The following is a 14981-nucleotide window of genomic DNA, read 5'->3' as shown; positions in this document are numbered from 1 at the left end:
GTGTTGTGCGGTGGTGCGGCGGCTCATGTTAAAATTGAAAAAAGATGATGAGCACCTCATTAGCATACAAGCGCTTAAAGTGCTATTTCAGTGCTCGAGGAGCTGTTCGTAAGGCCTTAAACTTGGCATTGATTTACTAGCCGTAAGCCCAGCTCCCTCCCCCCAGCAGCGGATCCACCGTCTAACCGGATAAGCGGATATGCGATTAATCAGCAAACGGAACTCCGATCTGGATTCCAGATATTGAGAAACCACTTTTACTTAGAACTGGAATAACAGCAGCCAAAATTTGAAAACAATCCAAGCAAACGGTACTCGATTCGAATATAAACATTGTCTACATAAATGGCTATAAACGAGAGCGTCTGGGCGTCGAGGAAGTGAGCGGAAGATCTCGAGTTTCCGAATTTCCGTATACCCACCACATGACTGACTAACCCCATGCACAACTCGTGATCCAAGCTCGATGTCAAGAATCTTTTACACGCCACCGAAGTGAGCGGTTGGCTTGAGCTGATCAAGAGTTTTGTGTGGCAAAAACAAAGCCGAACACTGAATACCCTTGCCTTCAATTGTCACAATATGTAAATGTGCCTTTTTAATGTTAGAAAATCTTGAAATTCAATGCAAAACTATTTAATTTAAGCCTACACAAGGTAAATTATCGTTATTTACAATAGACTATTTGTATGGCGGCTGCATGACAAAGTAATACGATTCGCTTGATTTTGATTTACGTGTTAGCGGTCGTAACAATAGGCCGATCTACTGAAATTGAGCAATGTTACTTTAAGGAAAGTCGAGTTCACATGGGCCAGAAACACATTTAAGTGGATAAGGCTTTGTCCAATAGGCCAATGATGTTGATTTTTGTAAATTTATGCCTTGGAGACTCTTAGATATGCTTGTACAATTTTTTTTTAGGATATCTCTAGTAGAAGCCAAGTTCATATAGCACATGTAGAGAAAGAGTCGGTGGTTGAGGCTGATCAAGTCATATAAATGCTTGAAATGCTTTCAGTTTGCTCTACACCAAATTTCATTAAAGTAACTACCATAGAAGTCGAGTTCACATGGGTGATATTAGGAGAGCTATTGATATATATCAAGCCAGACGTCTAATACTGATATTGATCAAGGTAGATTTGTACTTAATGGATTCACAGATGACTTTACAGTAAATTTCATATAGTTAGTTTGCATGGCAGCCAAGTTCACATAGGCTATAAGATGGCATAATTTATATATACTTCCAATAAACTGTTAAAGCTGATCAGGATATATATAGATTTGAGAGACTGCTAAATCTTTATAGAACAAATTTCATTAAGGTAGCTGCAATAGCAGTCGATAAATATATATAGAGAGGACATGAATGACGAGCAAAATAAAAGTTGATCAATGTCACTATATTAAGTTACACATGCTAAAGACCAGGAGAAGTCGAGTCACATAGGTTTCACAGGAATTTCAAGCTTAGCACAGCATTCTTATGGCTCTCATTAAATATGTGGAGAGTATAAAAATGTGAATACAGTTACATATATATATACATATATATATACATACATATACATAACCCACGTAGCATAAAGCGCTGGCCCCTGGTCACTTCAGCAGATCATCTAGCAAGGCCTTGAGTTCATCTCGAGCAACAATGCAAAACACAGCAAAAGAAGAGAAGAGATGAAGAGTGAGAGGAGGAGGAGGCAAGGCAGTTGATGACGACGTCGCCGCAAGCACGTGACCAGCCGAGATCCAAGCGTATTGCTCATTAAGTCCGCAAGCCGGTTTCAGCTCGAGGCAGAAGAAGACGCGGTGGCTGCGTTGCTGAATAATGGCTTAAACAGTTACGGCTTTGACCGCATCGCATCCTGTTGCCGCTGTTGAGTTAGGCTCAAGGTCGACACAGGATGCGAGGGCAGCGCGGCGCAATTGAATTTTTATGGCCGATCATTAAATGCGGCACTAATGCGACACGCGTTTTTATGGCCAACTTAGTTCGAAATTGAAAATTGAGGCTAAACCGCTGAAACCGCCAATTGGCAACCACACAATTGACCCACTCGACGGCGCTGTCTGCATACAAATGCGAGCACTTTTTGCGAAATTCGTGAATGCGTCGGCGATGGCGACTGCGATTTGGACTTCCTACTGCTGCTGGTGGTTCGCTGGCTGGTAACTGGCAGTTGGTGGTGGCTGCTGGTGTCACTATCAAAGGCCAAGCACGTGCCACCCCACACAAAGAAGCGACCAAAATATGCACGAAAATCGAGCAGAATACTGCAGTGGCTATATAAAGCGCAGTTAGTGCCTATGACAGACATTATCAGTCCAGTGCTCTAACCACCTGACAACCACAGCCAACATGTTCAAATTCGTAAGTCGCCGCTTCGATTGCTGCACTGGAACCACTATTAACCCACCTTCATTTGACAGTTCATCATTGCCGCCCTCGTTGCCTGCGCCGTGGCCAAGCCAGGCGTCGTCGCACCACTTGCTGCACCAGTCGCTGCACCACTAGCAGCCGCTGCGGTCGCCTATGCAAATGCACCACTCTACGCCGCTGGCGGCAGCAGCCAGGTGGATATTCGCAACAACTATGACGGCACCCAGTCCTCCTACACCACCGCGCCCTTCGAGCTGACACCACCCTACTCCAGCCGCTATGTCTCGGGCATTCCAGCTGCCTATGCTGCCGCACCACTGGCTGCTCCTCTAGCTGCCTCTCCCTATGCTGCTCCACTGGCTGCTCCGCTGGCTGCTCCTCTGGCTGCCTCTCCCTATGCTGCTCCACTGGCTGCTCCTCTGGCTGCCTCTCCCTATGCTGCTCCACTGGCTGCTCCTTATGCCTCGCCCTACGCCCTGGCTTCACCCTACGCCGCGCCCTACAGCTTTGCTGCCCCCGCTCCAGTTGTGGTTTAGACGTGTCTTAAAGAACCAACATGTTTCCTAGCGAATTTTCAATAAATAAAATCGAATTTATAAACTAAAAACAACTCAAGAATACTGAATACTGAAACGCGCTCGACTACCAGATACCCTATATCAAATTTTCAGGTAAAAATATTCTTGAAATTCATCAAGAAAAATTCCTAATGCAGCTAACTCTTTTACATTTTATCTTTATACCTTTATTTTCATATAATTTAACGCAAATTCAAGTTATTAACAGTGCGTATACCCGCTTTATACCCTCTAATTGAGTAGCTCATAAATTGCTCTGTTCACGTTCAACTTTCAATCGTTTCGGTCGTCTATCTAAGCTTGGCAATATTTTATATAAAATGTCATAATCGATTTCCATTTCGAGCTGCACACAAATAACCATCCACTTATATAATAACGAGCGGTGCAAGAAGTTATTGGGCCCCTTCTGTCTGCACCACCATAACTACGAAAACAGAGCGCCAACTAAGGGCCTTCTAAACAAATGTTGAAGCGATGACAACAGAGTCACGATTCGGAATGTGACTTAAGTGGTTACCAAATCGTTTGACCATAAAGCCGCTGCGAGGTGTGGTGGCTCCGCGACGAAAGTGAAGAAGTGCACGTGCAATTTGGCCACTGGCCAATTGATTTGGCCAGGCTTAAACGGAATTTGAGCTATAAATTAATTGAGCTGTTCCATTGTCACACATTGATAGCTGCGTCTTCGAGCAGTCAACAGCAACTGAGCACAAGGACAGCACCACCCGCACCACTCATACAAAACACAAGCAAGATGTGGCAGCTGAAATTGGTAGGACTATTGCACCACAGTGGCTCCCAGCAGCAACTCGACTAACGCATTTCCTTCTCTTTCAGTCTTTCATTTTGGCCCTGGTTCTGGTCTGCATTGAGGCCAAGCCATCGCACCACTTTGATCATTTTGACCATCATTTGAGCCACTTCAACCACTTCGATCATGCACCACTGCATGAACATGTGCTGCCGGAACATGTGGATTATGCAGCGCCGTTGCAGCTGCAGGAAACTTATTTACCAGCTCCGGTACCAGCACCACTAGCACCTGCACCACTCTGGCCTGCAGCCGCCCCCGCACCTGCACCAGCCCCAGTTTGGCCCGCTCCAGCTCCATTGGCGCCAGCACCAGTTTGGCCCGCTCCTGCCCCATTGGCGCCAGCACCACTTTGGTCTGCACCACTTGCACCCGCACCCGCACCCGCACCTGTTTGGCCCGTTCCTGCACCTGCACCACTGCTGCCAGCTGCTGCTCCACTGCTGCCCGCGCCTGCACCACTGCTGCCAGCAGCCCACACGCATCTGCTGCCAACCGCCGAGCTGCATCTACCCACGGTGACCCAGGTGCTGCCACCTGTGCTTGAGGCGGTGCCATTTAGTCACAGCTATCGCGCCATTCCTGGACCCAAGAAGACGACCCACCGCGTCTCCATTGGCTACGCCTTTCCCAAGTTCGTGGCTGCACCACACGCCCATCTGCGCGCTCTGCCACTGAAGCTGGCTCATCATCATCATCATCATTCACTATTCTAAATTAAGTTGGATTGGGAATCGAAGGTCTATATAGAAATTATTCACATCACTCGTATGCATTGAACGAAGCCAAAGAAGTTTTGAGTCGTTTAGAAAATTGTAAAAAATATATTGTAAATTATGTATTTATAAATTTATATAAATATAAATAGAAAAGCGAAAACTTAAAAAAATTTTTACTGTGAATTGGTGAAAAAGTTACTGAAAATGTAATGTGAAAAGGAAGGGGAAAGTGGATGAAGGGAGTAGAAAAGAGTTCAAAATCATAGAAGAATTTTTCTCTTTAGGATATACTTTATTAAACCTTTAACTGTTTATTTTATTTATATATATTTATTTTATTTTATATATATCTAAATTGAAATCAATTTTCTTGTGCGACAGTGTAAAATGCAGACAAAAAGTTGCAAGCGAGCCAAATCAGGAATTCAAAACACAGAAAGTGACAGTGAACTGAGATGGAGGTGGGGCACAGAGGAAGTCCATGGTAGAGCCATATGTATGAAGGCTACCACTAGCGGTCGGTGGTGCAGCGAGGAAAAAACATTTTGTACACGCGACAATTGCAGTGAAGAAATTGAATATTAATTGAAAGACAGAGCGACAGCAAGAGAAAGAGAGAGAGAGAGAGACAGAGGGAGAGAGAGAGCAAGAGAGTGGCTTGGATAGTTGACACCACATTATGTGTCACGTCCGATAAATGTGGCTCATTAGTAGGTGAATATCGATGCCACTAAAAATATATATAAAAAAAAGCAAAAACAAATCAAAAACAAAATAAAACGAAAACTTGCTCAACCGAATGTCGGCCATTGGGCTAGGCCATGGTGGTGGTGGTGGTGGTGTTGTCGGTGCCTTGGTTTTGGCGTGCAATTATGAAAGTGGTTGTCGATACTACGTAACAGCTGGCCAATTGATTATTAAGTACAGTAAACGCCCTTCGCACCACGGCCTTATGTAGAAAGTCTTGCAATTTGATTTTGGTATGCCCCACCACAACCACCCAAATGTCAATACAGTATGGCAGATGGCAGAATTATAAAAACGCCCAACACTTGACAATTGAACATCAAAGCTTAGTTAGCACTCAAGCCAACCACCCAACCACAACCAACCAAAAAACCCAAGCAAAATGTTCGCCAAAATTATGGTAAGTCGAGAGATCCTGCTTGAAGGACTTGGATTTAAGCTCTGCTCCACTTAACAGCTCGTTGCTCTCTGCGTGGCTGGCGCCCAGGCGGGTCTGCTGCCCTTTGCCGCTGCACCTGCACCACTCGCTGCCGCCGGCGTGGTGGCGCCCTATGCCTCCAGCTTCAATGCTCATCGGATTAACCACGCCGTTGCCTTCCCGGTAGCACCACCAGTTGCACCAGTGGCTCTGGCTGCCCCAGTGCCAGCACCAGTGGCTTTCGCTGCACCACCCAAGGTGGCATTTGCTGCTCCTGCTCTGGCACCGGCGCCTGCTTTTGCCGCACCTGCCTTTGCGCCTGCTCCTCTGGCTGCTCCTCTGGCTGCTCCTCTGGCTGCACCTTTGGGCGCTCCTTTGGCCGCGCCTTTTGGCCTTGCCGCGCCCGCTCGCTTTGGACTGCCTGCTGCAGCACCCTTCGCCGCGCCCGTGCCTGCACCACTGGCTGTGGCACCCAGATTCCCAGCACCCGCTCCCTACTTCTTCTAGACACACTCCAGCTACAAACCCATCCTAGCTTAGACTTAGCCCCACACACCCTTAGACCAAAACACACACTAGTAAGCAAAGTGCTTGGCGAATAAATATTTTTATATTCAATTTATTTGAAGTGTCTTAGACTAAGTCTCAAAGCCGCACGTGCTTCACGTGTCCGATGCGCTGGAAGAGCGGCACATGCTCGAAGGGCGTGTGGGAGATGGGCACCGAGTCGTAGGTGACATGTGCGATCTTTGTGAGTGGTGCCACAATGGTATAGCCCGGATGCTGCTGCGCCTCGCCGGTGGCGGGATGACGATAAATCACAGCCATCGGCTGATGATAAACGAGTGTGGCAGCTCGAGCTTCTTGCAGGGCCAGCAGCAGGAGAATCGTGTAGGTGACGCAGGCACGCATTCTGGGAGCTCTCTGTTGTGTTCCACTTTCTGACTGCAGTTCGACTAAGCGCTGAGTCAAGCGGTTGCTTCTTGGGGCCTGCCTCCATGTACAGTTAGAATATTTGCTTGGTGGCTTCTTGAACAGGTTTCGGGCTGCACTTCAGGTCGGGAACCAGTTGCAACGCCACAAAGCAAAGTTCCAGCCGCAGTCGCAGCCGCAGCCACAGCAAACAATCTCCAATATAAACTCCAACCATACGAATTCCCAAAACTCGTTTTCAAGTTCAAGTTTAAACACGTCGCTGATCGCTCGTAGTTGTTGTTGTTGTTGTTGTTATTGTTGTGGCTTATCCAAGTGTCAGTGACTCTTTTGTAGAGCTTATGAATGTAATTTTAGTTTTTTTATTTTAATTTTTGTGGTATACCCTAAAAATGAAGAAACTAGCTTAAGAGCGGGTATCATAATCGTAAGACATGCTCGAAACAGGGCTTTCTATATATAAAAGTGGTTGGGTTTGACACAGAAAGCTGTTAAGTGCGTGCTTTACTGCTTCGAAGAAATCACTGACACTGGCGGAAAATGAGCGAAAATAATATTTAGATGGGAATTTCACACAGCTGTACTATGCGGGCAGAGCTAGTTATGCAAATATATTATTTTATATACTCAAAAATAAATATGCTAGTCATCAAACAGTTACCTAAATATGCCATTAAATTCCCCTGTCTTAGCGGCATCTGCCATAAATCGTTCTTTGCGAAGCCAAGCAAATATAGAGAAGAGTGTCGTAAATGTGAATAACTGAATATAATGAATAATTTACACAACCTATTTAATCCGTGAACCTATTAACAATGGAAATTCAGTTCATTATAGTTATTATAGAATTTATGTGTAACAGGCAAAAGCAGCTGCGGTGGACTCTATGACGTACGCACAGCAGCGTTCATAAAAATAGTAGCGCGGCTGACCACTAAATGAAGGAGAGTAGAATTTAGAATAAATATATTCTTGATAAATTGAATAAATATATTCTTGATCAGGGCAAAGAGCTGTGTTGATCTAGCCATGTGCATTACAAAAGACTGAAAATGTTAAAATGTTAAATAAATAAAATTAAACACATAAAAATAATAATAACTAATATAAAGATAACAAAAAATATAATAAAATATCACAAATATATTTGCCTTCTCCAGCTTTTGCATCGAGTACTAGAAATATTCTCTAAAAATCTCCAAGCTCACACTACATAGCTAAGATGTCAACTAGGCTTGCGCATATATTTATTAAATAGTAAGTCTTAAAGTCATTAAGATAATTTCAGTATTTATTTCAGTATTTTAATACCACAACTCTTTTATATTATATTCCATTTAGTATTTTTGGTATACTTTCGGTATATATAGATGAATTAAAATTTGCTTTACAGCGCATCTGTCAGTCGCGCACTCTAATCAAACTAATTCTTCTTCAGCTTTAGTTAGCGTCTGAGCTCATTCAGTGTCTTTTTAGTTAGCCATTGTCTATTTGGGTTTTATTGTCTTAAATGTGTTGCTGGCAGGTTGAGCAATGTGTTTACGATCAACACTTCGGGCCGTAGAGAATTGATTACAGATCTCTTTGTTGATCTGCTCTTTATACATAAATTATTGCGTCACACTTGGCTGAGATAGATATTGAGAGCACGTTGACCTTATTTCGAACTGGGTTTGTCTATTTGTTTTAACGATTCTAGCGACAAAGTGGCAGCAGGAAAACACAGCTCGAAATGCAATTGCAGTCACGCCCAAACTTTGTCGCCTGCTGGCATGTTGCAAATTAAACACTTGCCCAATGCATGCCGGACCACATTGCGTATGAGCAATGCGCGAAACGAGTGAAATGTCTTTGACCAAAAACAAGAAAAAAGGCACGCAGACTAACAAAGTAGATTAACAGAAGCAGCCAGCCAATGGTGTCCAAATGCAGTGCCCATTAGATCATCGACAGCCCGATTTGGGTGGCAACTGCCGGGCCGCCGGTTCCTGCAACATATATAAGACCCACGCAGCGAGCAGCTGCAGCAGCACAAGCACAACACAGCTTTTGGAGTAAATCACGTGGCACCCAACTAGTTGATAGCAAAATGTACAAAGGAGTAAGTGCAAGCATAAACTAGAGCCGAGGCACACCTAATCTAATCCTAATCCTCGCTAGCTTTTCCTGCTGGCAGCGCTTTGCCTGAGCTGCTGCCTGGCTGCACCAGCGCCAGAACCTGCTCCAGCTCCGGCACCAGCTCCGGCACCAGCTCCAGCGCCCAGCTTTGGACATGACTATCATCTGGGCTATGGCGGTCTGGGCCTGGGCCTGGGCGGACACTATGGCGGGCACTACGGCTTGGGTCTAGGCTTGGGCTTGGGCTACCATGAGCCCATCATCAAGACTATTGCAGCGCCCATCGTCACGAAGACCATCATTGGCAAGAGCTATCTGGGCGGCTATGGCCACGGCCTGGGCCATGGCTATCTGGGCGGCTACGGACATGGTCTCTACGGACATGGCCTGGGTCTGGGCCTGGGCTTGGGTTTGGGCTATGGCTATGGCCATGGCTACGGCTGGTGAGCATAGGCAGAGCGTGTGAGAGTCCCAAATCTGCAAAGCAGTAAATCAGCATCCAATAAAGCTAAGACTCACTCTTGATCAATACGAAATGTGCGTTTAATTCAAAATCAAATTCACTTTCTCTCAAAAATTTTGTGTGCAAACGAAATGAAAAGCAATCGGGGGTTGGGCGTCCATGTGGCAGTCTCTACCAGCCATGACCCAGGCTCAGGGCAGGACCAGCAGCATACGATCTGTAGCCAAGTCCGAGTGGAGAGGCCAGGCCAAGTGGTGCGGCTGCCAGGCCAAGCGGTGCATGAGCAATGGCTGGCGAAGCATAGCTAATCCTGGGACCCAAGCCGTAGGCAGACAAAGCGGGGCCATGAGCCAAGGCAGGCGCAGCGTAGCTAATCCTGGGGCCCAAACCATACGAGGCAATCGAAGGTGCGGCCAAGGCGTGGCCATAGGAGATGGCCGGGGCAGCGCCCAAAGACAGAGCCGGAGCTGCAGCCAAGCCACCCAAGTAGCCAGGAGCAGCAGCAGCGCTGGCCAAGCAGCAGCAGAAGGCGACCAGGAGCTGCAAGATGTTAGAGTTAGAGCTGGACTCGGAGCTAGCTCACCCAGGTGAAAACTTACATATTTGAACATGTTGCAAATGGAGTTTTAGACGAGGCGAGAACACAACGTTTAATAATGCCTGCTAACTGGGCTCAAATGCTTTTATAGCCAAATTCGAGTCGGGCCCAAAAAGCCAACTCAAATCTTTATAACGAGAACTGAACTTTTACTTTTGTTGGAGGCTGCGAGACTTCGTGTGCGCATGCAAAGTGCAACTCGTGGTTGCAGCCCGATGACGCAGGCGGTGCAGGCGGCGGCTGTTAGAGACCCGCCCCGGCCAATGCGGATGTTTGGCACAGTCAACTTAGTCTCAATATTTATATATGTATATGTATATATATATGTATATTTATATGTATAATCAAGAAATCTGTGTGAACGAGTTTCCGAAAAAACATTTAAGAACTGGTCGCCGGTGCGTGTTGCGCTTGATATTGCTCGATATTTATCATTTCCAGCGAATGGTTCGAGCAATGCGTAAATTGGTCATTTAGCAGGATTTTAAAGATTAAGTCTTAATTACAACGTTTGGCTAAAGCCAAATTGATCAGTCACAGCCACAGCCCCAGCAAAGTACTTGAATGTGGATAATAGCGCTGAGCACAATATGTGAGAAAATTGTAAAAAATTTATTAAATGCCTTTTGATTGAATATAAAGGAGAATTATTGGCGAACTGAAAATCTATCTGTTCTAGAAATATATATTTGTTATACAAATAAATTACTTAAAATGTTATTTATGTGAGGAAATAATTTTCCTTGAATGATATTCCATGAATGATGTTAATGCTAGAAGAAGTAGATTGTATAAAATACATAAAAATTCATATATCATGCTTGATATCTTAAAGTAGTAATAGTAGTAGAAGTAATAATAGTAGTAAAAGTGTTAGTAATAGTAGTAGTAGTAGGAGTAGTAGTAGGAGTAGTAGAAGGAGCAGTAGTAGAAGTAGTAGTAGAAGTAGTAGTAGAAGTAGTAGTAGAAGTAGTACTAGAATTAGTAGTAGAATTAGTAGTAGAATTAGTAGTAGATCTAATAGTAGAATTATTAGTAGAACTAGTAGTAGAAGTAGTAGTAGAATTAGTAGCAGAAGAAGTAGTATAAGTAGTAGTAGAAGTATTTGTAGAAGTAGTAGTAGAAATAGTAGTAGTAGCAGAAGTAGCAGCATAAGTAGTAGTAGAAGTAGTAATATAAGTAGTAGTAGAAGTGGGAATAGAAGTTATAGTAGAAGTAGTGGTAGAAGTAGTAGAAGTAGCAGTAAAACTAGTAGTAAAAATAGCAATAAAAGTAGTAGTAAAAGTAGTAGTAGAAATAGTACTAGAAGCAGTTATAGTAGCTGAAATGTCATTGATTTAATGAGCTAATTAACGAAACACCCAAATCTTCAGTCAGAAGTTATTTCAGTATCTCTTCAAGTCTTCAATGAAAAGTAATTTAAATTTCTAAAACATTTTCTAGCTTCAGCTGTGCCACATTTCGCTCAGTGTACGCGTGTCATAATGCGCGTTGTTAGGCTGATTGCTTGAGCCGGACTTCTAGATCAACTTTATCTAGGGCAATTGTCGATAACTGATGTTTGCTGCAAGCCTGGCGGCTGCTGCAGCTGTCAGCGGCGTCGCAAGGTCGTTCGAGAGGGGCTTTACCCAGGAGAGCCCCTGCCAGCTGAGCCGCTGTTCATAACAAACTTTAAATGCAATCATAAATTCATAGCTATCAACTGCGAGCACAATGCAAATTTTTGCTGTAATAATTCTAATATACATATTTATTGTTGTTGTTGTTGTTGTTGCTGGTGGTGCAGCTGACAGCTAATTGCAGCACACCTCGCCGCCCCACACGCATAAATCAGATCAAGCTTTACGTAAAACTTAAGAGGCCAAGTTTTTAAAGTGCCTGGGCCTGTGCCCGTGCCTGTGCCTGTTGGCTACCTGTGCCACCTGCACCACTACCACCTGGCCACTCGCCTCAACGCCCTGCGGTGCAATGCGAAATTGGCTGCGTAAATCTTAACTCCCCTCAGCAAATGGAAAGGCGGCTGCCCGCTTGACAATGGCCAGACTCTGGGCAGTTGCAACGCTCTGTGATTATGCGTAACTTACGCCCATTCAAAATATTTGCATACAAATGCGTTTGCCAAGTGGGCGACACATTTATGTGCCTGTATACCTTGTCCAAGTTAATGAGAAGGGGTATATGGGCAATGAACCGTAGTATGTAACAGACAGAGCCAGGAGTAGACTATCTGGTGAGCTACACACAGATAAGCCTATTCAGTATCTAAGCTCTATCATATATATATATATAGATCTAGATAAATTTTCTTAAAGATATAGATACATTTTTCTATATTACATTATATTTGATCGATAGATTCTACGCTTTTTCTTATTTCAATCAACATCAATTGTTAGATCAATATCCAGATCCACGTATATCTCTAACGAGCTTATAGAAATTTCAGAAATATATTCTTCTGTGTATACATTACAAGAATTTTTGGTATGTATCGATCGATATTCCCTATCACTTTATTTATATCGATAAATATCATTTGCTTGATCAATATAAATAGCCTGCATAAAATCCTGAAAATTGTTTAAATATTATAATTTACTAGAAAAGAAAATATTGATACCTTATAGATAGATCCTAATATCGATAAATATCGGTTTTCAAGTTTCGATGCCTAGCCCATCTCTACTCAACAAGCCCCCGCCCAACATCTTCTCTAGGGTATTTCACGGCACACACACTAGCTCACTCGTGACTCGTTTAGTTTTTGGCTACTTGAGTAGAGCAGGCAATTCTAAGCGCACGCTGTAGCCGGTTTATGGACTCATACAGTGAGCGCTAAAAAATTAAATTCAATTAAAATTTTGTCACTCGAGCAGCGCGCCGATTAAGATCGACCTTTATTGATGTCTGCACAAATGAAATGTGTCAGCTGGCTGGGCAGTTGCCTAATTGTTGGCACTGTGTGCGCCAACTGACAGGCAACACTGTAGCCATTAAAAAAGACCTAATGCAGCCAACAGCAGGAGGGGGGCTGATTAAAATGGCAAACGAGTTGCCTGGGAAGTATTAAATCAGTTAGTCCATAAGCATTTATGAAGCCGTCGCAGTGGGCGTGGCGCTTCACCCGATTCGTAAATGGCTGCAAAAAGAACCAATTTGTAGGCGTCAAAAATCATGCAAAAAGTACCCAAAGAACTTGTTAAGAAGAAAAAAACTCGCATTTGATTTAATTTGCAATCAGTTCGACATTTAAACATTTTAATGAAATGCATTTCGTATACAAAGTAAGAAAAATGAGCAGAGCAGAACGTTGTCGGCACCACGCGGCGTATGATTAATGCACTTGCTACAAGGAGTGGCAAGGCCCATTCAACTGATGCTTGAGATTTGAGAGTCGCGTCTATATGCTAGTGGCGCCTTTTAATTAAATGCGCCAGCAGCAACAGCAGCAGCAGCGGCAGCGACTAGATGCGGCAAGCTCTGCAGCAGCTGTTGCTGCCACACGCAACAAACGGGGCACGTTTCAATTAAAAATAAGCCAAGAATGAAGCAGCTTCAGTTGTAGACGTTAACATACCCTAGATTAGTTAAGTGGGGTATATTAAGAGTGTGTATGACAGAGGCAGAGAGTGTGATTGAGATGCCTAGCTGAAGGTCTGCTCGAGTTGTGCTTAAGAAACTCAGTTCGAAGTGTTATTTAGATGGATATTTGGGAAATTGTTTGAAGATATCGAGTCATATACTTGGTCTATCTTAGGTACAGGCATATATATTTATGTGAAATAAGCCTTGCAGATTCTGTAGTTTCTAGACAGACAGAAGCAGGTCTAAACTGAAGCTGCACTTCAAACTGATCTAAAATATAGATCAGAGTGAACTAAAATGTATCTTTTGAACAGAATTCAGATATTATCTGAAGTAGATTAGATATCTAGATAGAAATATGTTACTATAGATGAACTATGATATCGGTCTAGTTTCTTCTAGATCAAACAGCTCAGCAAACATAGTCAAATATACCTCTATTACATATGCTCAAAGACTGCAGGGTATAACTAGCAGTTAATGAAACTATGAATAGTCGAAAGATGAAATACCCTAGATCATAAATAAAACAACTTATATATATGTATATATATATATATATATATATATATATATATATATATATATATATATATATATATATATATATATATATATATATATATATATATATATATTTAATATTATCAGTTTCTGTCAGAGAAAAGAAACAGCTATTAGACTAAGAGACAGTTGCTCTCCCTCGCTCTCTCAAGTAGTTTTCTAGGCAATCAATACATAACTCCATCGTAGATAACTTCCCTATTAACCCTATTCAACTTTTACAGGGTATAGCTAAAAATCATGGCTGACAGCTCACAACTAGTAAACAGTTAGAGTGCTGCTCCCTCACAACAGTGCTCGAGGATTATGCAATGCCTCAAAGTCAGCATCGATGCCAATGAACTCTAGGGTCCAGGGCTTTTAGGGACCCAGGATGTTGTTTACTTGGCTGAGTGGCACGTGTGGCATGCAATAACAAGTGCTGTTTAAGCTGCTCATAATTACGACAAATAGCCGCAACGTGGCTCATGGCAACGGCCGAGCACTGTCTGCTCTACCTGCACTGAATAATTGAAATATTACCAAACCAGGGCCAAACACTCAGTTTGGTTGGACTTTACTACCTCAGCTAAAACGCTTGTTCAAACAAGGCCAGCAAATCCTAACCAAATACAAATCGTTTGCTACACTACACGATAATCCACATTCCTAACTCAAGAGCTTAGTCACTTCCGTCTCGAAGCCGGCTCGAGCTGTCGTCAGCAGCAGCAGCAGCAACTACTGCCTTCTGTGGATACGATTAGCATAATTAAACGCTTACCAATCCTCTGATCAGCCACAAACTGCTGTCGACAACGTACTGTTTACGTGCCCGTCATTTTAACGTAACCCAGTTGCAAGTACATATATTCCATCAGCTACTGGAACTGCGGACTGCGGACTGTGCATTTTAATTGTAATTCAAATTAAAAATAGAAAACGATTGAGCCGAGGGTTGGCAAACAGCTGTGCACCCAAGGTGAAGGAAAAAAATACCGGCGAGTGTCCTTGCAGAGGTCAACTGGATCTAAAATGGGGCTTTGCAATGAAAAAAGCGCAAGCCAGTGGCAAAGTAT

The 14981-nt window shown here is 43.5% G+C and overlaps 6 protein-coding genes across 6 annotated transcripts; 4 read left to right on the top strand and 2 right to left on the bottom strand.

The window, feature by feature from the left end:
* Positions 1–2352: 2352 nt before the first annotated feature.
* On the top strand, positions 2353–2925 carry LOC111604696 (cyclin-dependent kinase inhibitor 1C). Its single transcript, XM_023322867.2, has 2 exons — positions 2353–2380; positions 2440–2925. Exons 1-2 carry the CDS (start codon positions 2369–2371, stop codon positions 2923–2925), a joined length of 498 nt encoding a protein of 165 aa, XP_023178635.2. The 5' UTR covers positions 2353–2368.
* Positions 2926–3237: 312 nt separating this feature from the next.
* On the top strand, positions 3238–4513 carry LOC111604695 (resuscitation-promoting factor RpfA). Its single transcript, XM_023322866.2, has 2 exons — positions 3238–3742; positions 3808–4513. The coding sequence occupies exons 1-2, from the start codon at positions 3725–3727 to the stop codon at positions 4495–4497; spliced, it is 708 nt and encodes a 235-aa protein (XP_023178634.2). The 5' UTR covers positions 3238–3724; the 3' UTR covers positions 4498–4513.
* Positions 4514–5629: 1116 nt separating this feature from the next.
* Positions 5630–6209, top strand: LOC111604697 (BCL-6 corepressor-like protein 1). The gene is made up of 2 exons (XM_023322868.2): positions 5630–5647; positions 5705–6209. Exons 1-2 carry the CDS (start codon positions 5630–5632, stop codon positions 6170–6172), a joined length of 486 nt encoding a protein of 161 aa, XP_023178636.2. The 3' UTR covers positions 6173–6209.
* Positions 6210–6310: 101 nt separating this feature from the next.
* On the bottom strand, positions 6311–6619 carry LOC111604715. The gene has a single exon (XM_023322888.2). The coding sequence runs from the start codon at positions 6575–6577 to the stop codon at positions 6311–6313; it is 267 nt and encodes an 88-aa protein (XP_023178656.2). The 5' UTR covers positions 6578–6619.
* A 2068-nt stretch (positions 6620–8687) lies between these two features.
* LOC111604714 (keratin-associated protein 6-2) lies at positions 8688–9163 on the top strand. The gene is made up of 2 exons (XM_023322886.2): positions 8688–8699; positions 8759–9163. The coding sequence occupies exons 1-2, from the start codon at positions 8688–8690 to the stop codon at positions 9161–9163; spliced, it is 417 nt and encodes a 138-aa protein (XP_023178654.1).
* A 113-nt stretch (positions 9164–9276) lies between these two features.
* Positions 9277–9805, bottom strand: LOC111604708 (cuticle protein 16.5). The gene is made up of 2 exons (XM_023322881.2): positions 9779–9805; positions 9277–9719 (listed from the first exon to the last, which is right to left on the bottom strand). Exons 1-2 carry the CDS (start codon positions 9788–9790, stop codon positions 9351–9353), a joined length of 381 nt encoding a protein of 126 aa, XP_023178649.1. The 5' UTR covers positions 9791–9805; the 3' UTR covers positions 9277–9350.
* Between the last annotated feature and the right edge of the window lie 5176 nt (positions 9806–14981).

This window comes from Drosophila hydei, unplaced genomic scaffold (genome assembly GCF_003285905.1).
Source record: "Drosophila hydei strain 15085-1641.00,03,60 unplaced genomic scaffold, DhydRS2 tig00000283-arrow-arrow-pilon, whole genome shotgun sequence".
In the NCBI taxonomy this organism is placed as follows: domain Eukaryota; kingdom Metazoa; phylum Arthropoda; class Insecta; order Diptera; family Drosophilidae; genus Drosophila; species Drosophila hydei.
The sequence above is the reverse complement of the archived record's forward strand: the minus strand, read 5'-3'. Positions and strand labels throughout refer to the sequence as shown.

Coding starts and splice junctions, on each gene's coding strand:
- LOC111604715 (XM_023322888.2), bottom strand. CDS start 6,577: ATGCGTGCCTGCGTCACCTACACGATTCTCCTGCTGCTGGCCCTGCAA.